General features: G+C 43.2%; 2 protein-coding genes across 3 annotated transcripts in view; both read left to right on the top strand.

Moving 5' to 3' along the window:
* Window positions 1-15,949, top strand: part of rasa3 (RAS p21 protein activator 3) — a 33,156-nt gene extending 17,207 nt beyond the window's left edge. For both annotated transcript variants that reach the window (XM_076020118.1, XM_076020127.1), the window contains exons 6-24: window positions 1,935-2,015; window positions 2,094-2,166; window positions 5,339-5,412; window positions 5,498-5,602; window positions 6,545-6,701; window positions 7,097-7,245; window positions 7,585-7,699; window positions 7,813-7,887; window positions 7,978-8,101; window positions 8,498-8,604; window positions 8,723-8,800; window positions 8,898-8,975; window positions 9,110-9,183; window positions 11,141-11,247; window positions 11,372-11,454; window positions 11,541-11,749; window positions 11,873-11,976; window positions 12,162-12,345; window positions 12,872-15,949. In XM_076020118.1, the coding sequence (XP_075876233.1) occupies window positions 1,935-2,015; window positions 2,094-2,166; window positions 5,339-5,412; window positions 5,498-5,602; window positions 6,545-6,701; window positions 7,097-7,245; window positions 7,585-7,699; window positions 7,813-7,887; window positions 7,978-8,101; window positions 8,498-8,604; window positions 8,723-8,800; window positions 8,898-8,975; window positions 9,110-9,183; window positions 11,141-11,247; window positions 11,372-11,454; window positions 11,541-11,749; window positions 11,873-11,976; window positions 12,162-12,345; window positions 12,872-12,947 (2,053 nt within the window). In that variant the 3' untranslated portion in view covers window positions 12,948-15,949. The remainder of the gene's footprint in view (window positions 1-1,934; window positions 2,016-2,093; window positions 2,167-5,338; window positions 5,413-5,497; window positions 5,603-6,544; window positions 6,702-7,096; window positions 7,246-7,584; window positions 7,700-7,812; window positions 7,888-7,977; window positions 8,102-8,497; window positions 8,605-8,722; window positions 8,801-8,897; window positions 8,976-9,109; window positions 9,184-11,140; window positions 11,248-11,371; window positions 11,455-11,540; window positions 11,750-11,872; window positions 11,977-12,161; window positions 12,346-12,871) is intronic.
* A 1,108-nt stretch (window positions 15,950-17,057) lies between these two features.
* Window positions 17,058-24,298, top strand: pros1 (protein S). The gene is made up of 14 exons (XM_076020157.1): window positions 17,058-17,253; window positions 17,972-18,129; window positions 18,904-18,928; window positions 19,018-19,101; window positions 19,209-19,331; window positions 19,444-19,569; window positions 20,405-20,533; window positions 20,635-20,875; window positions 21,347-21,533; window positions 21,699-21,863; window positions 21,969-22,137; window positions 22,389-22,525; window positions 22,635-22,863; window positions 23,666-24,298. Exons 1-14 carry the CDS (start codon window positions 17,175-17,177, stop codon window positions 23,845-23,847), a joined length of 2,034 nt encoding a protein of 677 aa, XP_075876272.1. The 5' UTR covers window positions 17,058-17,174; the 3' UTR covers window positions 23,848-24,298.
* Window positions 24,299-24,708: the final 410 nt, after the last annotated feature.

The raw sequence follows: 24,708 nt of genomic DNA, 5'->3' as shown, positions 1-24,708 counted from the left end.
CTGCCTCACCAGCAGCACTGTCTGGCACGTCGGAGCCCACAGCAGCGGCGGCGGCGGCGGCCGGTGAGGGAGACAGAGGGCCGGATAGTAGGGCAAGCAGGGGTTATATAAACAAGCTTATTGGACAGGAAGCGCTGCGGCATTAGGGATGCTTAACCCAGCCCACTCCTTATTCCTTATTAGGAACCTGAGTGTGTGTGTGTGTGTGTGTGTGTGTGTGTGTGTGTGTGTGCGCGCGCGCGTGTGGTTGTGCGTGTGCATGCATGTGTGTGCGTCACCAGGATGGAGCAAGCTGGCGCATGTGTGTCAGTACAGTGTGGCGATTTGCTGCGTAATACTTCATGCGGTGAGAGCGGCGGCCGCAGTCGCAGCAGCGGCGCAGCACCGTGACACACAGGAAGTGACTGACTTGTTGAGCTGGGTGTCGTGTCCTGGTCGCCACTAATCCCCTTAAAGCATGATGTCATGGCACAGGAAAGAGAAAGACCAGCGTGGATAGATAGATAGATTGATAGATAGATAGATAGATTGATTGATTGATAGACTTTAAACTGAATTAGGGAGGCAAATTATCGATTAATTCATTAATCGTTAGTTGATTGACCTTGTCGATCGATTAACGATTAATCAATAAGCTGTGATTTTTTCTGAGAACCTAAATTTCACAATAAAATATGTGTAAGGAACACATTATTTAACTCTTAAACACCGTTATAATGATATTAACTACCCATGTAAAAAAGGTTTAATTAATTGCGACTAATTTGATTTAATCGATTAAATTCTTCATCAACAATTAATCAATAATCAATGAATTGTTTACATCCCTAAACTGAATGAATCTAAAGAAATAATATATTTAAAAAGGGCTAAGTGTACCTGAATGAATTCATCTAAATTACTGTATGTTCTTTGCAAATGAAAACAAGTTGTTTTTTTTTTTTTTACACGTTATTCACTTTCAACCTTAAGGACTCGCATCTCATTTTGTCAGAAAGTTGTTGACGAAAAAGATCAGTCTTCTGCGTTATCATATTCTCAGATCTACTTGTTTTTGTCTAAAGGTCCAGTGTGTAAAATATTAAGGGAAGCCCTTTATTTAAGGAAGCCCACCTGACAACGTGTTTTGTATACAGGGAACTGTCAGGCAGACTTCCTCAAATACCGGGCTTCCTTAAAATTGAGGGCGCAAGATGGCAGCTAACTAGTAGCAAAAGCCTTGATCTATGTATAAGATGTATAAGAACCGTTCTATGGGTAGGAAACCAAATTGCTTTTATTGTGCTGCGAGTATACACTTTTTTTTATGTATTTATGGGCAGTATGTTAAACTTTTTACCAATACAAAAACCTTAAATCAAGCCAAATTTTACGCACTGGACCTTAATGGAAGGCAGCAAGACTCTGCCTCTGTTTTACTGGACATGAACCTCTGTTGCCTTCACAGTGCATCAAACAGCTGCTCTGCGCCAGTGTGGGATTGTCTGTGTGGGCGACAGAAGCCGAGTTAACGTTACCGTTCCTTTCCTGTACGAGACAAAAACTTTCCTCCGAAGATCTGATGCAGAGTTCGAGTAGTGGGTGGCAGGAAGCAGCAACTCCACTATTTCAGCTGAATTGAATACAAACAAATCATGGAGTCGCACCTGTGTTTACATCCCAGTTAATTTTTAACATGGGTTTAAAAGAAGGTCTTTGTCTTCATTTCTTTCAATCACCCCAAGATAGGGATTCCTTGCAGAAAATGACGGCCATGAAGTAAAAATCAATGGTGGAATTTGAAGTCAGCTTGAGTAGTGTTGTTTAATGCCCATCTTTCTACATTTCACTTCAACACCGGCCGTGCATTTAAACCAACCCTGTGTTAATGTGTGACAGTAGTTGAGCGTGTGTGTGAACTGTTCCATCAATGGGCTCCTGCTTGTCTTTTCCAGAGTGTTAGAGTGCCAAGGTCTTCCCATCGTCAATGGCCAGTGCGACCCGTACGCCGCCGTCTCCTTACTGGGGCCGTCGAGGTAAGATGCCCTGCGGACAACAACGACCTGTGGCTTCGAACTGCGCTGATCAGCTGGCTGACTGCCTCTCTTTTGCAGGTCGGACGCGAAAAAGACAAAGGTCAAGCGGAAAACCAACAATCCCCAGTTTGAAGAAGTTTTCTACTTCGAGGTACGTCTGAGTTAATTCAGTGTTACTTTGTGACCGCAAAGGCGTATTTTATATTTCTGTTTCGTTTTTTTTATTGTTCATCAAAGTAGCAAGAGTAGAAGGACAGGGAGGAGGAGGAGGAGGAGGAGGAAGGGTGCTCTGATGAAGACCGCAGAAAGTCCGTCAGTGACTGAAGTTTGACCTAATAAAACTAATCAAAATTAGAGATGACACATCTGAGGCCTTGTTCGCATTTCCGTGGGTATTTTGGACAAACTCTACAGCCGGGAAACAATTCCGGTACGCGGCAATATTTTTTTTCTCAAAATGACCCTGTTTGCATCCAACTGTATCCTTAGGCTGTTAGGCAATGTCAAGCAAACAGCAAAGCCAGATTTGGCGCTGTAAGCCTGCATTGTGTGTGTGTGTGTGCGTGCATGGATTGGCCTAAGGACTGAAGCTGAGTTACCCCTCAATAGTTTTGAAGCTGAAGAAACACACGAAAAGCCTCCTGACGCCCTTTGTCACCTGTTGGGATGAAAAATTTTCTGGCCTGGTGTGGGAAAAGTCCTGCAGGAAAGATTCAAACCAACTTCTGATTATTTCAGCCCTGTGGCTTTAGGCGATAAGCCACTGAAACAAACATCCCACGGCGCACAATAAAGAATCTCCAGTTTCCTGTAAACATGCAGACAGTGGTGTTTTTTCTGAAAGTCTCTGGCCTCATCTGATAATCTCCATCCTGAAGAGAGCTCAGGCCTCCCAGAAGTGTGTTCGCATACATCCAACATCCGCCTGAGCTGATGTCTGCATCATGACTACCTCAGAGGCAGCTATGATTTAGTCTTGTGATGGACTGAAGTCGGAGCTTGTGGTTGTTTACAGCTCTGAAAACACTCAGATTTGTCTGTGCCTCTTGACACTTGGCCACAGTGACATGCGGTCGTTGTTGGTGCGTTGAAACGTGGCAGATGCGTGACTGTCGCCTGGAGTTGTGCACCAAACTCAAGGCTGTGACATCCACCGTTGCATGTGTCTGCAGCAGCTGACGCTTCTGCTACTTAATGTTGAATTAATGCAGTGATTATCTCCAATCTGTTTTAATATGATAGGTGTAGTTTTCCAATTTGGGATCAATAAAGCACATCTATCTATTTAACCATTTATCTTCTGATTCAAGCAGTAAATCAAACCTGTAACCTTTTAGGTAACAAAAAAAAACATTTAATGTTGGTAAGTCCATTGTTTTTTTGTTCTTCGTCATTAATAGATTTGAACAATGTAATTAGATTAACATTATACAACTGGTGTCATCCAAGTTTTTTTTTTACTTTTAGACTAGTTTGGAATTACAATATTTATTTTGTCTTCTTCTTTTTTTTTTAATCAAAAGTTTTCGCAATCAGCTGTTTTTTAACCTGGTGGTGACCATTAATTGCCTTAATCACCGACAAAATTAATCACCTACAAATGAACATCAACAATTGAAAATTGAAAAAAAAAAAAAAAATCTTGCCATCATTGTTTTCATTTTTAGTTTTGCCTTCAGCCAGTAGCTGTTTTCCACTCTGGCGCTGACGCCGGCTCCCTGCTCTGCCCCCGTTAGTCCCCCGGAAGGCCGGCAGCACTGCTCTTTTCCGCGTGACTCCGCCCTCTGGCCTTCCCTGGAGCGGCTCCCTGCGAGACAGCAGGACAAGAGTGTGATTGATTCACACCAGCCGCCCAAACAATCTCACCCATTGATTTCAACGCAGCCAAACTGTCTCAATTATTCCCCACCACCACACAAGCGGGACCCTGCATACCACGGTCATTTCAGCCTGCGGCTTCTCCTCCTCCCGCCCTCCCTGAGTCACTCACACACACACACACACACACACACACACACACACACACACACACACACACACACACCACACACACACACACACACACACACACGGTCGTCTGTCATGTTCCGCCGATTTCAGCTGCCATTTTATGGGGATTTCAAATTTAGGATTCCTCTCAACTTGAGGAATTCCCTCCGTGTCGAAGTCCGACTGATGAGCGTGAAGTTTGATGCGGATCATCTCCTGTTTGGCCTCCTGACCGGCCCAGCGGCTACTCATCTCAGCTGAATCGTGCACACTGATACATGGTTAACAAGGTCCCACAGTGGGATGTCATATGACCTGGCAACCTAAAATGAGTAAAAAAAAAAAAAAGCTTCTTCTAATTGAGTGACGCACCAATTGCGAAATTCCAACATAGCATGACATACTTATCCTTTTATGACCACAGTGTTCTATCTCATGGTGGCCACTTCCTGCAGGCTAATGGGTCATATGACACAGTTTGAACCGTCTGAATTCAAATCGGCCTCGACACCCTTAAGAGCTCTCAGTCTGTGTGTGAAGGAAGTGAAGACGGGGATCCTGGAGGCTCGGCTAAATAATGAATAAATCTGCTGAAACTGCACACTGAATATTTAACAGAGGTGGCAAAAGTATTAACACTTTGTATTTAAGTAAAAGCACAGATACTTGTGTAAAATAATGCTCTGGTAAAAGTAAAAGTACTGATTCAGCTCCTTTACTCAAGTACAGGTTCTGAAATGTACTGAAGTAAAAAGTTTGAATTATTGATTTTTTTTTTTTTGTTGCCATAAATGAAACAATACTTTTGTTGATGATGTTGCAAATATTGAAAAGGTTCTGACAGAATATTCTAGACTGAACTACTGAACTGACCAGAGGTGTTACATGAGTCTCAGGATAAATTTTAACAGTTTTGGTACACTCAATACCATAGTTTTTTTTTCTCCAGCTGCAGCACAACCCTATCTGTGATCAGTAATACTTATGATCAATGAGAAATTATTGGACGTTTACACTTTCAATGTTATTTTCTACAGCTTTATTTTTCTCTCTCCTAAAAATACTTACTGAACAGAGACCTCAAAGCCGAGGTACTAACACTAGCATATTTCAGATTGCTATTATAATAATTCACAAGTGACAAGCATGTCTTTTTTTCCAATGTATGGATTAGAAAGTACGGATTTGTGTCCAAATGTATGGAGTAAAAATAAAAATTAATCAGAAAAATAAATACTCATGTAGAGTACCTAAATAGAGTAACAAAGTAATTCGACTACTTGTGCGTTTGTCTGTGAGTTAACAACAAGTGGCACTTGTCTCCTCATTTACAGGTGACGCGACCCCTCAGCTACACAAAACGGCAGTTTGACGTTGAGGAAGAGGATGTTGACAAGCTGGCTCTGAGGTGAGACAGCCGTCCAATCACAACCACGGTGGCGTCTCTTCACCAATGCACATCCCCAAGACATGACGGCGCGCTCTGTGTTCAGGGTGGACCTGTATAACGCCAGCAACCTGAAGTTCGGGGACGAGTTCCTGGGGGGCGTTCGGGTTCCTCTGCGTGTGCTGAGTCAGGCTGGAGTGCACGACGCATGGTGAGAGACACATTGCGAGTGATTTAGTAGATTTGGTACCAGTGTTTTTTTCCCCCTGCTTCTTCCTGATCCAGTCAGACTGTGACTTACATGTCATTTACTCTTGTGGAATCTGTGGACGACTCAACAGAGTGCTTTGATAAATGGAGGGTCTCTTAGGAAACTGTGACATAGAATAGAAATGTATGTATTTTTTTTGTTGGCATGTATACCTAATCTATATATGTGTCAATGAGCCCTGAGGAAACTAATGCACTGTAGCTAAAATTATTAACGCTAAAGGTCAACATTAAATAGTGATTTGAAACCTTCACTTGATCAGTGTTTTCCAGCCTTTCCACTAAAATGAGAAAAGTCCATCTTTACATCTTCTGCTGGGCCCCAGCCCTCAGAAAGAGGTTTTAGAATTTGGCCCATTGTGATGTCACTAAGGGCTCAGTCCTCAGCCAGGTGCTTTGTTCTGGCCTCTCTTTGCTCATGGCTGCCTTTTTTCAGTTTTCCCCAATTTCCCAAGATATGCAAGGTGGCACTGGGCATCGGTTGGAGCGTGAAGCGAGAAACCTTTTTTTGCAGGAGGCTGCAAACAGAGGGCTAAACGTGCAGCATTGTGGGGCTGGTGTAGCGTTCTTTCAGATCAGTCATGCAGGGCTGCTCCAGTTGCTCCAAAATCTGGAGCGTGTGTAAAGCTGCGGGGAGCTCTGAGCTAAAGAGCTGCTGAATAATACATCACACGCTAATTATTGAGGCAAACATCTGCTACCAGTCTGCTGTCTGAGGCCGCACAGGTGGCGCGCCCGTCGTGTTTGTGTTTGCACGCGAAAAACAAACACCGGAGAACAAACCCACCGGCTTGAAGACACCGGCGGGCGATCCAGGGAACTGTTTTTGGTTGGCTTTTTTTTTTTTTTTTCAATCTCTGACGTGAAAACTCCGACTCCGCAGGTACTACCTGCAGCCTAGGGAGAACGGAGGCAAGTCGGTGAAGGTGGAGGAGCTCGGCTCGCTGCGCCTCAACATTGTTTACACCGAGGACCACGTCTTCCCCTCCGAACACTACACGCCCCTCAGAGATCTGCTGCTGCACTCGGCCAACGTCGGGGTTAGTGTTCTGAGGACGACGCCATCCCCCGATCCCCCCGCCCCCCACAGCCCTTCCACACTCTCCCCCGAAATTTGGCCCCAAATTTTTATTTACATTTGATTTATTTTGATGATTTTTTTTTTTTGATTTGATTTTGCATGTGTGCAATATTAAATTATTTATTGTATAAATAAGCTTTGCTTGTTCCATATTCAGGTTGAAGCGAAACCTTTTTGCGGCCCATGTAAAAAGCTTCACTGTTTTTCAATAAATATCAATGCTGCCCCACTGTCTGTTTGAGTTTGACACCCCTGCTCCATCCCTTCCAACCTCCCCTCCATCCGTCTGTCTGTCTGTCCGTCTGTCTGCGCGTCCTCCGACTCACCGCGTCCCCCTGTGCCCCCTCTGCTCAGCCCGTGTCGGCGTCAACGGCCCACATCCTGGGCGAGGTGTGTCGAGAGAAACAGGAAGCGGCGATCCCCCTCGTGCGTCTCTTCCTCCACTACGGCAAGATTGTGCCTTTTATCAGCACCATCGCCCACGCCGAGGTCAACCGCACGCAGTGAGTGCGCCGCCGCCGCCGCCCCACCCCACACACGCACACACACACACACACACACACACACACACACACACACACACACACACACAATAAACTGCAATTTTGTTCATTGCTGATGGTTGTAACTTGCACCACCAAGCGGAGCCTCCACTCATTTTACGAGCATGGTTTTATATTTCTGGATGTTAATTCACTCACAATGAAATGAGGTTGCGAGAAGCTTTGCACATTGACTTGTCCATAAGATGGATTTCACTCATGCTCTTCATTCTTTGTCAAATCAAAGTTTACTACTTTTTCAGTCTGCATTCACCAACTTCCACCAACTCTCCCATGCAGGGATCCAAACACGATTTTCCGGGGAAACTCGCTGACTTCCAAGTGCATCGATGAGACCATGAAGCTGGCAGGGAAGCACTATCTGCAGGTCACTCTCAAGCCCATCATCGACGAGGTATGTCACACGTCAGCCTTTGATCCTTTTTGATTTTTTTTGTTTTGTTTTGTTTAAATGTTCACATTTTGGAAAATTTGGCCACCGACGCCTCATCGTAAAAATCTTCACAGATCTGCACGGAACACAAATCCTGTGAAATCGACCCGGTGAAGCTCAAGGAGTCCGAGAACCTGGAGACAAACAGGGTGAGGGGAAGAGCGGAGCGGGCGTGTGCTGTCGCCTTTGTTGCTTTGTGGCGAACTGTGTTGTCTGACAGCGGCTGCTGGCCTCCGCAGGAAAACCTTCGGCATTATGTCGACCGCATCTTCAACGTTATCACCACCTCCGGCGTCCGCTGCCCCACTGTCATGTGCGATATCTTCTTCTCTTTGAGGGAGTCTGCCGCCACACGTTTCCAAGGTAACAGAAACAGAATCCTTGGGTTTTTTGGGTTTTTTTTTTTGCATATACAAACTAATTTTGGTTTGGATTCCAGCTGCAAATGCATCCAAAATGAAAGAAAAGGAAATTGACAAAATGAAGAACAGGATTGCATTATTGTGTTTACCCGTATGCTGTCTAAAAAAAAGTCGCAAGCGTCTGTATGAACAAGAAACAGTCAATTAACCATTATCATATACTATGATGCCCCCTGTTGGACGGTAAAGAGTACTGCCATTAAACAGCAAAATTTGCTTTGGACAACTTTGAATTTCAACTTCTGAATGTCCCTCATGGATTCTACTTATTCCAGCTAGAATGGAGCCTGATATAATAATAATAATAATATGGACTCCCTTTTTTTTTTCAACACAGTGGACCAGGATGTCCGTTACACAGCGGTGAGCAGTTTCATCTTCCTGCGTTTCTTCGCTCCAGCCATCCTCTCCCCGAACTTGTTCCATCTACTGCCGCACCACCCGGTAAGTCCACCTCTTCAAGGAAACACGTGTTTCTGAGCTGCCAGACTGAACTGTATTTACTATCAATGAGGTATTCACACGGGGGAGGTGGTCACTTTATGCCACTTTGTTCTGTCAGGACCCAGCGACCTCTCGAACCCTCACTCTTATCTCCAAGACCATCCAGACGCTAGGAAGTCTCGCCAAGTCCAAATCTGTGAGTGTCTTATCCTGCTGAGCTGGAATCCTTTTCAGCTGTTTGATGATTCTTGTGGATTTTTCCCTGTATGTGTGACACTCCTCTGTCTCTCAAGGCCAATTTCAAAGAGTCTTACATGGCCACATTTTACGACTACTTCAATGAGCAGAAATACGCTGACGCTGTGAAGAATGTGAGTGTGCCTCTCACTGATGCCTTGCATTTTTTTAATCAGTGACAAGAATTTAAAAATTGCAGCGGATATAAAAACATAATGATATAAGTGCTGATTAAGGTTTTTTTTTTTCATTCTTTCTAACATTGCAGTTCCTGGATTTGATCTCAACCTCTGGGAAATGGGATCAGAAGAGCATCGAAACGCCAATCATGCTGAAGGAGGGGTAAGATTTTATCCGATTATTTTTGGAAATCTGAAAATCACACTACAAACAAATGCCTCTCGCAATGCTACACACCGTACATCCAGCATATAAGGACTTTTTACCACAACGGGCAAATTTGATCTCCTGCAGACACCGTCAAGCTGTTTTTGGTTTTCTGGTTGAAATAAATTCCGACATACTTGGCTGTCAGCATCCCAAAGGAAGAAAAATAATGAAACCCTAGCTGCTGCTGCTGAGAGCCAATCGCATCAGCAAACCCCGGAATCCTAACAGGCTTATTTTACAAGTGTGCTGCTCGGCTGCAATAGCATTGTGTTACTGTTTGAATAAATGAGTAGCACCAACCTTTCTGAGCTCTATTTGATTAAGTCAGGTTTAACTTTGCCTTTCCTGACTGCTGGAAGCACGCAGGCTGCCGTGCGACGATACTGCACAAACCTATATCACCATGTAAGACGTAGCTCCTGTTGATAGCTGTGCCAGCGTGTCGCTCATCAACAACCCCCCCCTGCCCCCTCCTCCACCTTCTTTTTTTTCTGCTACCGGGGCGTAGGAGTGTAAAGCTCACTATAAAGCGGGTTGATGGGAAGGGGTCAAAAGGCACGAAGGGCAGGTAAGAAGCTCGGCTGTGAAAGGCTGTGTGACACCCCCACCCCGGCTCCTCCTCCCCCTCGACCACCCCCCCTGCTCCTCATGTACGTGCACTCGCCCGCCCCCTGCCCCCACCTCCCAGATGTGCACTCCTGTAGACGCTGCTGCACTTTACTCTACATCTGGTCCCATTTCGTAGCCGCCCGTTTTTACCGACACTGTGTGCTGGACTCCAGTCCCGCTGTGACGGTATAAAGCCTGCTCCTGTACGGGGCGCCGCCTGCGCCGGTGGCCCTTCCGACATGCTTGGTGTGGCAGCGGCTGTTGGTTTTACACTGCAAACATTTCGGGGGATCTCACGTCTGCCTGATTCCTCATCCTTGTTTTTTGTTTTTTCACCCTGACCTATTTTTTTACACTCTGGGCGTTTTTGACAGACGTTAACGTGTGAAAAGAGGACAAGTCTGTCATTCTGCAGGGTGGAAGTGTTGACAAACCCCCTGGTGCTTCACATCCCATGCATCCTACAGTCCTGCCCCCTCCCCCGCCCCAACCCTCAAGTCAAGACTTCCTGCTGTTCACTCTCCCTAAAGGACCATACTTGTGGTTTTCACATGTTTTAGCTTTACAGTAGTTTCATTGAAAAGAGAGTAGACTTTAGATCGCTGAGAGCCACTTAAGTCAATGGCGTTATGAGATAACCAGAGAATCAATAGCCAAGCAGGTAAAAATTGTTACTTCCCTGGATTGTAATTATTTAACACATACATTAATTATTTAAATGATAAAAGCCTGCTTTTAAATTCCCACCTGGAAGCTTTCATTTTTTGTTAATAATCATTTTTACATTTTTATTTTTGGGAAAAATTAAGTCTTCAGAAAAAAATAATGCTCGCATTTTTTTATGCAAAAGAATAAAAAAAATGTAAAAAAAAAATATCAGTGAAAAGGATCTTGGAAAAAAATGAAAATAAAAACAACATTAACTAAATTGATATGATTGAAATATGCAAAACCACTGGTACCTGTGATTGTTGGGCTGTCTCCTTTTGACTCATAGACTGCTATGTCTATGACTGCTGTATTATAGAGTGTATGTACACGCACAGCACTGAGTGAATAAGCATGTAAATGGAATGACAAAAGATTGACTTTTATTGGACTCTGTAGTGGTCACAAATAGTGTATGTGAAGAAAGTAATTGTAGTGCTTGAATATTTAAGGACAGTGTTCTGACGTGGTGGACCTGCTGTTAGTAAAGGATGCCCTGTTTGGCTGGAATTAAACTACCACGCGTCATTTAGCGCTCTGAGGCCATCTGTCGAGGGTTTTAATTGGCCCTGTTCGTCTGCTTTCCTGCCAGATTCATGATAAAGAGAGCGCAAGGGAGGAACCGCTTTGGAATGAAGAACTTCAAGAAGAGATGGTTTCGCCTCACCAACCACGAGTTCACCTACCACAAAACCAAAGGTGAGCGACCACCACGCGCCACACAGCAATAGATGGCAGCCTAAAACTAAAAACACAACTTTGTTTGTGTGTATATGCAAAGAAGAAATTAAACTAAGTTGGGTCTTTTTCCTTCAACGTCCAGGCGAGGTCGCTCTTTGCAGTATCCCCATAGAGAACATCCTGGCTGTGGAAAGACTCGAGGAGGAGTCCTTCAAGATGAAAAATGTAAGCCGTCAAACAAGTCGCCAGGCAGAACTTCGCCCTGGGGCTGCTGCGTCACTTCCTGCCTCTCCCTCCTCTCCTCCTCCCAGATGTTCCAGGTCATCCAGCCGGAGCGAGCCCTCTACATCCAGGCCAACAACTGCGTGGAGGCTCGCGACTGGATCGACATCCTGACCAAAGTGAGTCAGTGCAACCGCAAGCGCTTAAGCACCTACCATCCCTCCGCCTACCTCAACGGCCACTGGCTCTGCTGCAAGCTCTCCGCCGACACCGCCACTGGCTGTACGCCCTGCACCGGGTACGTGAGCGTCGGGTGGCTGGATTTGGCCAGCAACGGCAGGCATCTGTCTGTCTGCGTGTTTGTCTGTCTGTCTGTTTCTGACGTGAGCTCCTCCTCCAACACTCTCACATGCCTTTCCAGTGGTCTGCCGGCAAACATCCAGCTGGACGTGGATGGAGACCGAGAGACGGAGAGGATTTATTCCCTCTTCAGCACATACATGCCCAAAGTGATCAAGATGCAAGGTCAGCAGGAGTGTTTTGTGTTTGTTTTTCTTGTTATCGAGTACCTTCCTTCCTGAAATCTCTCGTAAAGCTAGAAAGAAAAAAAAAATATTTTACAAAATTTGGCCGCAAGAAACATCTCTGAAAAAAATCAAAAACATTTATCCCCACTTGATCCCGCTCACTCTGTCTGTCGGCCCCTGCAGAGGCCTGCGGCAGCAAGTCGGTGTACGACGGGCCGGAGCAGGAAGAGTACTCCAGCTTCGTCATCGACGACCCCCAGGAGACCTACAAAACCCTCAAGCAGATCGTTTCGTCCGTGCAGACCCTGGAGCAGCAGCACACCAAGTACAAGCGCGACAAGTTCAAGAAGACAAAGATAGGGAGCCAGTAAGTGGTTGGTGCACTTTCTGGACAACAGGCGGAGATGCTTTCGGAAAGCTCGTCATGAGAATTGAAGTGAATTCAATGAGACACGATATAGCTATTCGGTTCTCTGATGTCCGTTTAATGATAAAATAATTGCTAGTCTGTCTACTGGCGAAAAAAAGTTCTACTGCAGAGAGGCTCCAGGATGGCGCAGAGTAATTTTGCAGTTGAACTGCAGTCTGCGACCTGCAGTCTCCCAGTCTTGGGATGAATACGTGTCTCATCATATCTTAGTCGTGAAACAAAACACAACCACAACTTCACAAGCACACATTGACTGGAGTTGTGGTGGAATAACTCAAGAAATGCACCCGTCACACAAACTTCCTTTGGAAGGCCAGCAGGTGGTGCTGTCATTAACTCCACATTACCATAGTTCTGCCTGTATATTTTTATTTCCTTGGGTTTGCTTGGCCACATCAGTCATCTTCTGATGGAAAAAAAAGATTTCAGTCACTAAAATGAGCCTTTTCCTCTCTTTTTTCAGGGAGCATCCGATTGGAGACAAGAGTTTTCAGTGTTACATTCGGCAGCAGTCTGAGAGCTCCACCTACTCCATCTGACCACGGACCCTTGTACTTTTTCAACAACGCCCAGAACCAGCATATTTTATTTTGTACTGCGCAAAAATCCATCTTCACTAGGCTGCGTGTCTAGTACTGAGTTTTAAATATTTGTTGTTGTTGTTGTTTTTGTTTTTTACTTATAAGCAAGTTGAAGGAGGGACAAAAACTATCAGTTGAGATAGTTTTACTTATTTCCACTGTGGTCTTATCTATGCTTGAAGATGCATCTCACCTGACTGGCAGACTTGTTCAAGTCTTAAGGAGGCTTTTTTTTCGGAGTCCGGAGCTGTGAGCCGTGTAGACGGACTTTTCTGCAGGGTCTTGGTGTGCATCACTCCAACTTTCAGAGAACACACCTCAGGCCAGAGTGGGGGGTTAAAAAAAAAAAAAAAAAAGGATAATCATACCAAGCGTCTGTAGGGGTCTCCTTTGTGTGTGACGTGAGAAGAGAACAAAGGTTTTCACTGGACAGTTGTGACAGTGACCCACATGCACTTTAATCGCCTCCAATTGTGTAGATGAACAGGCCTCGCACAGCGCTGCCCTGAAAAGCTTCCCCTGTCTGTTTGATTCGCGTAAGAGGTTTTTTTTGAAAGGCGATCCGTTGTATTTCATTTTGGAAGGAAGGGAAGACTGCAGCTTTTCTGTCTCATCTCTCCATCTTCGCCACTTCCGTCTTCATTCTCAGCCTGCCGACGGGAACTTTGACAGCACACAAGTGATCGTCAGGACCAAGCGTAGCTAGGACGCGTCATTCTCTCTGTGGACGCTTTTCACTTCTCTGTCAATGGCACTGCGCTCAATAGAAGGCTCAAATTTTTCATTTCACAAAAACTGGTAAGATTCTGTGTTTTTCCTGCTTGTGCTGTGTGTGTTTTTTTGTTTCCCATAACCCTGTTTGGATGTACGTTGAACGGGATTTCTGCTCAAGTTTCTCTCTAAAGCACGGCAAAATACACAGCGTTCCATCAGGATGTATGTTTGGCGGGTTGAAAATCACATGCATCTTAATGAGACAACTTCAATTCAAATCAGTGAGTTGTTTGTTTAGATTTAGCCAAAGAACTGGAATTCATGAGCTTTATCAGAGTACAACATTCTTACAAGATCAACTTGTGACTCTTTCAGAAGAAATTGCTCCTCTGATGTAAAGGTGAAGTTGTATTGGATTGGATTACATACTGTTCAACATACACTTAAACCTGTCGGAACACAAAAATACATGTTTTTTTTATGTAGTACTAATACTTGATATGAACAAAATCCTTCAAAAAGTTTGCACAGCTCTCCAATGCCGAAGTTTCTCAGCTTAACTTCTAATTATTTAATGTTCTAACACGCGGACTAGTCTTGTCTCATGGTTGTGAAATGGATAGTGTGTTTCTGGTGTTGCCCTGCTGGCTGCATATTAATGTTCTTCTGTTTTGTGACTTATGCTCTGTCTTACTTTAGCAGCACTGCGCACTGTAGATTGAAACTTAATTTTTTTTTTTTTGCGCATTCCTCTGACAAACTGCCTGCTGTGAATCTGCTCCCCGCCCCCCCACCCCACCCCACCCCACCCCAATCCCCGTGCCCGGAAACCGCTGAAGGTACAGGATTTATCGTCGTTAACAAGTTGTGTTGTTCTATGCTTGTGCCCAAAGGCAAACACTCTCAGTAGCATCTTCTTTTTTAGCCGCACTCACTTTTCACAGAGTCACTGCATGTGTAGTGTAGTTGTAGTTGAAGCAATGGTAGCCTCCACAGTCACCTCTGTGCAGCCTGGTCATGACAACCTGTTTTTTTTTTTTTTTTTCTTTTGAAGTTGCATTTTCCAAAACAAAGTACCTGGCTGTGTGACCTTATGGGTACTCCCATGATCACAGGATCCCAAACAGTGCCACTCAATTTTATACAATCCTAATTTTTCAAAAAAAAAAGTTAAAAAAAAGATGTGTTTTTATATATATATATATATCTAGATCTATACACATACACTGTTTCAATAACATGGGAAAAAAAACATGAAAAACATAAAATTGTTCTAAAGATTTCTTTTGTTGAATATGTCGATCAGTGAACAATAGGAAAAGTTCTTGACGGTTGGACTTTGTTTTCTAACTCTGTCTCGTCATACAGAAATATCACTGTGTTCATGAGATGAACAGCTGACGTGTGTATGTGTGTGTTTCCGTGAGTGTGCATTTGTAGGTCCGTATATGAATGACTGATGTGACGGGTTGTATTGCCAATTAAATCGTTCCAGTGTTACAGGTCAGGAAAGGCAGGATTCACAGTTGATGAAAATAGAGAAAGTGGCTGCCTGTATTCCTCTGATCTGATGTGTCTCCTCTCTTCTCTTGTATAAAACCACTGTTCCATTTTAAGGGACTTTTGCCAATTTATTATCTTGAAAAATGTATGTCATGCAGCAAAACAAACATTGAAACTTTAAGAGAAGCAGCAATACTTCAACCTCATTTCTCTCACCATCAACTCTCCTCAGGTCCATTGAATTCAGTGGTGTTTGTTGAGTTCTGTTTGCCACCACCGAGAAAACTAAGACTCAGTTAAATCGCTGAACAAGTTTGTCTGTTGTCCACACCAATTTGGTTTTGGCAGTCATCTTCTTTTATCATCTCTCCAAAAGAAATCCTTTCCCAGAAACATCGGCTGAGTTGCTGATTTCAGGGGAAAGAGAAGTTACAGTAATGCCAACCCCACAGCCATGCAACTGAATGACTTATGCAATAACAGTGTGCCAGCATGCAAAAATATTAACAACACACACAATGTATGTCACAAATTCACAACGCACATCTGTTGGCATTTTACGGTAAAATGCCTCTTCAGAGAAACAAATATTATAAAGTTTGAACAGTGTATTTTGTACAAATATTTTAAAAGTGTTGAATTAAGCCTGTTATATGTATGTGTACATAAACAGTTTGAATGAATGGTGAAAATGTGATGTTTTTGTTTTCCCAAATAACTAAATGAAGCCAATATTAATGTAACATCAGTGTCTGTGTCGTTCTTTAAACCACGTGGTCTGCTATATCAGAAGCTCACCATGTTTGTGTAAAATCACTTACTATGAACTTTTTTTTCAATGTTGTGTAGTTGAATTTGCATCTTGTGCATTCACTTAACAACTTCTTACTTGCTGTTCTGAAGAAATTCATTAATTCACTCAATGTTGCATTACTTGCTTGATTTCCCAGATGCCTTACATTGAAGATCTATTATTTCAGGAAAACCATTTCATATACCGTACATTGTGACGCAAAATATTCACAGGAGTGACATGAAAGCTAACAAAAATTATTCAAATTTGAACTGTATAAAGAGGGGTTGTTCAGTACTGTAATACATAAATATAAACAAAAATGAAATTTGTTATTGCAATAATACTTATTTTATTTCATCATTAAATGCAAAACAAAAAATCGTATACCAAAAACAGTGATAAACTACGGAAGCGTATTGCATTCACTTGGCAAATAAAAAAAATATCTGTTTTTCAGTGTAATTATTGATAAACTGGTTGTAATGCCATCACTTAAAGACAGGACTATTTCCCAGTGTCTTAAACCCATGTAAAAATAGAATTTGATTGAACTGAACAAGCTGGCCATGTTTGCTTCCATTATATCTAGCTCTCAATGAAAGAATGGATGCGATTGTTTCCGATGCTCTCTAAATTCGGGAAAATAGGGCGGAAAAAAATTTGTACGAAAAACAGGGCGAAAAAAATTTGCGCGAAAAACAGGGCACAAAAAAATAGCACGAAAAACAGGGCGGAAAAAATTAGCACGAAAAACAGGGCTGGGGAAAAAAATAGCACGAAAAACAGAAATAATTACACTGAAAAACAGATATTTTTTTTATTTGCCAAGTGAATGCAATACGCTTCCGTAATAAACTACTCCTCCGTTCATTTAGATTGGAATTTTAGATATTTTCTCAGCTGTGGACTGTATTCATGAGATGAACAGTGCGAACGTCCCGGTGTAACTGTAAAAACTCACAGGCGCCCCCTACTGGCCGCCGCTCACATTGCCCTCTGCGGCTCCCGCCCGGCACTCCTCCTACTCTTGTCCCTACGCAAAAACACTTTCGGGAAGGGGACTAAAGTTCCCCCCTCACTCACATATACACACACACACTCACGCAGAGCCGAACTCACCCAGTCATCCCCCCGGAGCCAAACCGTGGCCTAGCTGGAAGAACGGCCCGACTATGTGGAGCAAGACCCGGCCGCTCGCGCAACCGCTGGCTTGTCTTGTGTTTCTCGCGACCCTCGTCGATGCTTCTCGATGTAAGTATGGAGCGGCGCTAGCTAGCGGGTCAAGTCACCGAACCTGAGCCCGACACCATCCGTGTGTGTGTGTGTGTGTGTGTGTGTGTGTGTGTGTGTGTGTGTGTGTGTGTGTGTGTGTGTGTGTGTGTGTGTGTGTGCGTGTGCGTGTGTGTGCAGTGGACTCTCTGGAAGTTTGGAACAACTTCAGGCGATTTTTTTTTTTTCCTCTCGCCTATTCCAAGAAAATACAAGTGACAGTCCAGGGGGTCCGTGACTCACTTTCAGCGCCGGGAAACAATCACGGACGGATCGAACCCCCCGGTACACCAATCTGGGGCTCATTACCGTGTTTCTGGGAAGTGACCGTTTTCGCAATGACCCTCTTTTCTGGCCTCTTCACAAGAGGAGTAATGAGCCCGTCCACTTTGTCAACGCAGCCTCATCAGCCATCTGTCAGCAGAAACATGGGGGAGCTGTTGAGGTCACTCCTGTGTTATTATAATGTTGCTGCAGAGCTGTATCACAAACACAGCCGTTGTCAGTTGTTACCTTGTCAGTTATCACACGCAAAACTGTTGTTGATTGTTAAGCTTGTCAGTCAGACAAAACAAACTTTGCATGAACTCCACAGGTCCTCGCCCCAAATTCAATCTAGAAATAAAATGGACAGCATAGATTTACCTCAATGCAAAAAAAATCAACACAATGTGGCCGTGCTCGTTTGCATTTCTGCCAGTTATGAGCCAGAGCGCGGCCTCGCAGTTCCTGGTCCGCCACAGGAGAGCCAATTCCCTGCTTGAGGAGACCAAGAAGGGCAACCTGGAGAGAGAATGTATCGAGGAGCTGTGCAACAAAGAGGAGGCCAGGGAGATCTTTGAGAATCAGCCGGAGACGGTAAGATGAGCCTTGCAGAATGGACCTGTGTGGTTCTGGACCTGGAGACATTTCACCCCTTATCCTAAAGTCTTCCTTAAGTCATGGATATGGGCTCCAGAGCCGACTTCAGTGCAAGCCGTTCAAAATGCCATGACGTTAATGACAATTCATCTGCAGAAACTACAGATGCTAGGTTGTTGTTTTTTGTTTTTGTTTTTTTTATGACATTTTAAGTTGAACATCTTTTTTACTGCACCAAACTTCATTAACATTGGCATCAGTGTAGAACAAATCTCCTTGCTTATGCAGCGGATTTACTTTGAGCATTTTAATTATGTCATAGAGCTGAGATGTTTTTGTGTTATTGAGCCCTTTGTTGTACCCATTAAGCCCCATTAAGATAATGTCTTCTTTTTTTTTTTTGTTGTTGTCTTTTTTTGGAACTTTTTATTTCAGAATTTCATTAATTTTTACATCACATCAATTCAATTCAATTTCACAACAGTTTTACTCATATGACCCTAACACAACAGCCTGACACAATAGCTGATGTCTCTTTTTCAAGAAAGTCCTTGGAAAGGCAGCAACAGAAAAAGTCATATTCAGTACATAACCATTTTAATACTTGTAACCACTAGTTATATAAACTGTTTGAAAGCAGTGAAACTATGCTTAAAAACAATGAATTATTTACGACCCCATGCCTCTTAAAATGGAATTAAACACAACTGTGGATTATATGGCATCTGTTAATCTGGTAATAAAATACATACATATTTTGTGTTTCCACAGGAATATTTCTACCCGAGATATGTTGGTAAGTGTTTATGTTTTGTGACATGTTTTGATATGAGTTGTGCTTTGCCTTTGCCATTCTATGCTGACAAAGACTGCTCTTGGTTGCAGTGTGTCTGGGTTCACACCGTGTTGGAATCAATAACCAGAACGCAAACTCTGGAATCCCTTCAGACCTTCGGACCTGTGTGACTGGTAAGGGCTTTGTTTTTAAATGTAAGAACATTTGTTAGAACAAGTTAGCTTGTGAGTGACATACAAGTTGGTCTTAACTGTAAAATGCGTTGTATGTTGTTGACCAGAAATCAATAACCAGTGCACACCGTTTCCATGCTACAAGGAGGGTTCTGAGCGTTGCATAGACCGCCATGCTTCCTTCACCTGTGTGTGCAAGCCAGGTTGGAAGGGCCTTCGCTGTGAGGATGGTTAGTTTCACCAGATTGCATCCCTCAATAACAATCCAAGTGCACAAAACTGTAGTAATATTGTCCTCTTACGATTTTTTTTCTAACCTGGCTGCTGATTCACGATTCACAGACATCGACGAGTGTTTCGATCCAGACTATCCTGCGGGATGTGACCAAAAATGTCACAACATCCCTGGCAGTTTCCAGTGCCGCTGTGAAGTGGGCTACTTTACCACCAACAAAATCAACTGCGTGGGTGAGGCCTGATTCTTTTCTTCTCTGTTCTCGGTGGTTAGAGAAACTCTGTCACAGGAATGAAGACGTCCAGCTGTTACAGTCGCAGTGGAGTCTGGACTTGTAGAGCAAGAGAGCAGCTGAGCAAACACAGAGGTTTTCCAATCCTGTATTGTTCTCTTTAAGAGCTCCTTGTTGTATTTATTCTTAATGGATGTCGGAACCCTGCATGCTTCACAAGAGAAACTCTGTTGCCCCAGCTGGCGGCCCCGGGGTCTGAATGTTTGTTGCTTTTCAGAGCTGACCCAAGGGGACCTCTTATGAATGTGAAGTGATTTCAAATTTGAAAAGATGACTATAGAAATCCCACTTGCTGTCAATCTCATGTCTCGTTGTCAGTAAGATAGTGGATGCCATTTTCTTTTTTTTTCTTTTTTTACTTGAATGATTTCTCTGTACTCCAGCTTACGCGGAAAGTTCACTCTGTGTTTGTCTTTTGTGTGTGTTAAATGCTTTTTGAGTGCAAAGTCTCCACAAACAAGGACTGACTCACTTTATTCAATTTCAACTTGATCTTACAGATAATCCTTCAGTACACATCCTAAAAACTCATGCACAAACTTCTAACAATTGCTGATGTCTTTCTTCTAATTGGGAAAAAAAATAGATGACTTTATAACAAAAAAAGCCAAGATTGGTCTTTCTCCGAAAAGTTTAATTAGTTATCAAGCGTAAATATTTTTAAGTGTAAATATAGGTTTGTGGAAAGAAAACTATTTCTCCTCATGACTCATATAATGACAACATACTCACACATGCTATGCACCTGTGCTTACTTTGGATGTTCTGTTTTCCAGATATTAATGAGTGCCTGTTGCACCCCAATATCTGTGGGGAGCCGGCTAAATGTGTCAACACACCAGGGATGTATGAATGCCAGTGTCCTGGTGGTTTTGAGTACAACTTTACTTCCAAGACCTGCGATGGTAGGTTTTAAGTTATTGTTTCTTCTACTAACAGATGGCGCCGTAGATTAAAAGCCAGCAGCTTAAAGTTCTTCTTTTCTTTCTTTTACCATTGGTTTCAGATGTGAACGAGTGCGATATGAATATGTGCGATGGGATCTGTATAAACACAATAGGCAGCTACGAGTGCCACTGTGATGGGCGTCAAGGTCTACATTTGGCCGAGGACGGCCACAACTGTGATAGCATTCCTGTTTGCTTGGAGCTCTATGACCACAGACATCCTGAGATGCTTTACCTGGGGGAGCAGTTTGCAGGCCTTCCTGTCATCTACCTTCGCTTCCGTCTGCCAGAGAACACAAGGTAAGAGGAAAAAATATATATATATATTTCTTTTTTTGCCAGTATGGGGTTTTCTTAGTATATTTTTTCATTCCAGTTACTTTGGAACCAGTTGAAATTATGACACAACAAAAGTAATAGTGGCCATTTCCATTTGTAATAAACAAAAATAATTCCGTTGGGTGAATTGAATTGAATTGAATTGAATTGAATTTATTTTGCACAACAAGTTGCAACAAAATTAGAATTGCTGCTTCAGTCCATTTCGGTGTAAAAGCTAAATAATTAAAGTAACAACAACAAGTAAAAGTAACAGCAACAAGAACAGTTAAAAAGTGTAGACAGTGTGAAGTGCGTCTGTTTCCATAAAATAAATAAATAAATAAAGGTAAATAGGTGGGAGTGGCTGATCATGTGCTCATGCTAAGTGTTCTGATGGCTGTGGGGAAGAAACTGTCTCTGAGTTTTTGTCCGTCTGATTTCTGACACTAGGTTTGCTGCAGAGTTTGACTTCCGCACCTTTGACCCAGAGGGAGTTGTGCTGTATGCAGAGTCCTCCCAGGACTCCTGGTTCATGTTAGGGCTACGAGGTGGACAAATTGAAGTGCAGTTCAAGAACCAGCACACGTTCAAGGTCACCAGTGGAGGAAAAGCCATCAATGATGGACAGTGGCATGTGGTAAGAGAGAACCACAGCAGTTCCCTTGTTACTCTTGTTTCAACAGGAAAGCGGTTAAGGGTGGAAATATGATATTCATAGTTGCAATCAAATCAAAATGTGATGACTTTTAACCGTTAACTCATGGTAAACGCAATTCAGAAACATTCTTTTTTTGTAATGCAGATCTCCGTTGATGAACTGGAGAGCAGCATCAGTGTGAAGATCAGCAAGGAAGCCGTGATGAGCATCAACAGCCCAGAGAGTCTCTTTACCTCAGTTAACGGCAAACTGGAGACCAAGGTTTACATCGCTGGCCTGCCCAATCGCACCGACAACCTAATCAAGCTCGTAAGCACATCATCGAAAAAGTACACACAAACAGTGATTCAGCCTGGCAACGTGAACCTGTTCTAACCCGTGACCTCACAACCTTCATCCATCTATTTGACTTAGATCAACCCACGGCTTGACGGCTGCATCCGCGGCTGGAACTTGATGAACCAGGGGGCGTCTGGGGTAAAGGAAGTCATCCAGGAGAAGGAGAGCAAACACTGCTTTGTATCTGTTGAGCCAGGATCGTTCTTCAGCGGAAAGGGGCTGGCACACTTTAACATTGACTACAGTGAGTAAGTTCAGTTAAGCTTCATCAGCGTGGCAAATTTGCATTGAGCTCTGCCTGTCTCGCCTGAAGACGCGTTCTATTCTAAATTTCTACTGAGTGTGCTCACACTTATTTTTATTTACTATTTTGTTGTTTTTCAGGATCAGTACATGGAAATATGTGCTGTGTATGATTTCATTTCAGTGTAGCTGTCAAATGTATATGCACTTTTTGCTTGTTGTAACAATGGAACTTCGTGCATGTGCAAATAGGGAATTCTGACAGCTGGAATGTGGAAGTAAAGATGAGCATACGTCCATCGAGCAGCACAGGTGTCCTCTTCGCCCTTGTCCATAAAGACACAGTCCCCTTGTCAGTGGCTGTCGTCACACTGGGAGAAGAAGATGCGGTGAGTACATTCAAACTGCTGAACACGTTTGTTGTCCCTGCGTGTCAAAGACTCAAACAAACAAACAAAAATCGCAGTGCTTTACAGAGTGTTCCTCTCCCTTCTGCAGAACCTGCAAGTGTTTCTGGACGGCGTCTCTGTGGCAAAACTGGACACGCTCATGCTTTGTTATCCCGATCGGCTGACAGTGCAGCTGAATGTGACTCCCACGGACATTCAGATAACAGCCAATTCCTCCACTGTCATGTACATCGAATCGGATGCCCTGCAGAAGGCTTTGGAGGGCCTCAACACAACAATGCAGAGCGATGTGCAGACATATATTGGTGGAATACCAGGTTAGTTCAAATACCAAGTAAATCCTTTGTTGGAAAGCTTTAGCAATTGTTCATTATGTACACGTGATCAGGCCATGAGATCGTGGATACTATCATCTAATATGATGTTTTTAAAAGAAAGCCTCCCAACATGTTTGGCAAGAAGTTTAAAGCAAACCTAAATGTAATCACCTCCCATTTGTGCTCAAAAGCAAAAGCAAACAGAAGCAGCTTGCCAGCTTGCCAGCTTGCCAGCATGCTTTTACGCAATCACAGAGATAATATTTACTCTTTTAAATTAGTCTGTAAGTACTACATAACCAGAATGAAAAACAATTAGATAAAATGTATTCATTACTTTTGGCTGTGATATTTTACTCAAAGCAACAGTTTGACCAGAGATTGTGGAATATTATTTGAAAAAACAAAAAACCCTTGTTAAAGGAAAACATGTTTTTATCGCAGGCCATTCCATCCAAAAGCTGGATTTCACTTTAAATTCCAACCACATGGTGGTGCTACAGGAAAGCTAATAACTTGATTGCAACTCTTAGGGCTGGTAGTTTGGTTCAGAAGTTTTTCGCAACATAGCAGTGGCAATTGAAAATGGCTCACAAGTTAAATTATGTCTGGGAATTGATGGCCCAGAAGAATTGTTCAGAACTATTGACTTACCTCCAGATGTTATTGAAGGTTGTTCATGTTTTTTTTATAATTACTATTTTTCTGTCCAGTAAATGTTACTATGATAATATGCATTTTACAGTCTTGATAGCTGCATTCATCATCTCATTTCTTGATTTTTCCACTGTCTCTCTGCCAGACAATATCCCAATACCTGCCAATCCTGTGACAGCTTTCTACCACGGCTGCATGGAAATCACTGTTGGCGGCCTGCAGCTCGACTTTGACGAGGCACTCGGCAAACACAACAGTATTAAATCCCATTCCTGTCCCCCTGTATCGGCCCAGGATAGTGACCCTGATGTGAGTGACTGGATTTAACAAGGGGGTCATCTTGAAAGGCTCTCGCATAGCTCAGAATTCCACTGAGGCCAATCTTTGGCGCGATTTAGAATGACACATTTAGAACAAGGGGTGGAAGGTAGAAGGAGAATGTTAAGATGTGACGATGAATAGAGAATAGAAATAGTCAGTCAAAGTCATTTTTGTCGACTTTTCTGACAGTTTCACTTTAAACATTGTGTTATTCGTACCCATGCAGTGTTATTTGAATCTCTGAGGATTTTTGTTTTCTGTACTAAATGTCTGTATGACGGAACAATGTCTTACCCAGAGACGAGTTCAAAGCTGGATGGTCAGAGTGTTGTAGAGATTTCTTGCAATGACTGAAATGTATCTCAAGGAAGAGCTGAGCTCTGTTTTGTCGACAAAATGTCATGTGTTTGAGAAGAAAAATAAACAAGCGGTCGCTGTTGACCAGGCTTTAAGGAAACCCGTGTCCGTCTGACTGTCTCTGTTCTTCTATCGCACCACTATTTGAAATTATCTTCAATTGTGGGATATTTAGAAGCAGACATCTGGAGAAGAGTAGGTAGAATTGTGGCTGTTCATGATGAAGGTGAAAGCCACAAAGAACAACGCAGAGCCTTCAGATGTGTGCTGCTGTTGTGCTATAATTGTTGCTTCATTGAGTCATTTTTCCCATGCGTCTTTGTTTGCACTAGTTTCGAGACATTTAGCGACCTTGTGTAATCCACAATATTTTTTTTAAGTGTCTGTCATTTCGTCTGGCCTTGTATGAAAATAGACTTTCCCCATGTCTGTCTGCGTGTGAACACAGTATTTGAATTACCAGGCAGTTTTTTTTGGTTTGTTTTCCGTTTCTTGGATGAAATTGATTGA

The sequence above is a fragment of the Nelusetta ayraudi genome, unplaced genomic scaffold, assembly GCF_046127955.1.
Source record: "Nelusetta ayraudi isolate G7.1 ecotype Tasmania unplaced genomic scaffold, CSIRO-AGI_Nayr_v1 ptg000002l, whole genome shotgun sequence".
Taxonomy (NCBI): Eukaryota; Metazoa; Chordata; class Actinopteri; order Tetraodontiformes; family Monacanthidae; genus Nelusetta; species Nelusetta ayraudi.
This window is presented reverse-complemented; position numbering and strand designations above follow the sequence as displayed.

Coding starts and splice junctions, on each gene's coding strand:
- pros1 (XM_076020157.1), top strand. CDS start 17,175: ATGTGGAGCAAGACCCGGCCGCTCGCGCAACCGCTGGCTTGTCTTGTG. Junction 19,570..20,404: donor CAACAAAATCAACTGCGTGG/GTGAGGCCTGAT, acceptor TCTGTTTTCCAG/ATATTAATGAGTGCCTGTTG. Junction 20,534..20,634: donor TACTTCCAAGACCTGCGATG/GTAGGTTTTAAG, acceptor CATTGGTTTCAG/ATGTGAACGAGTGCGATATG.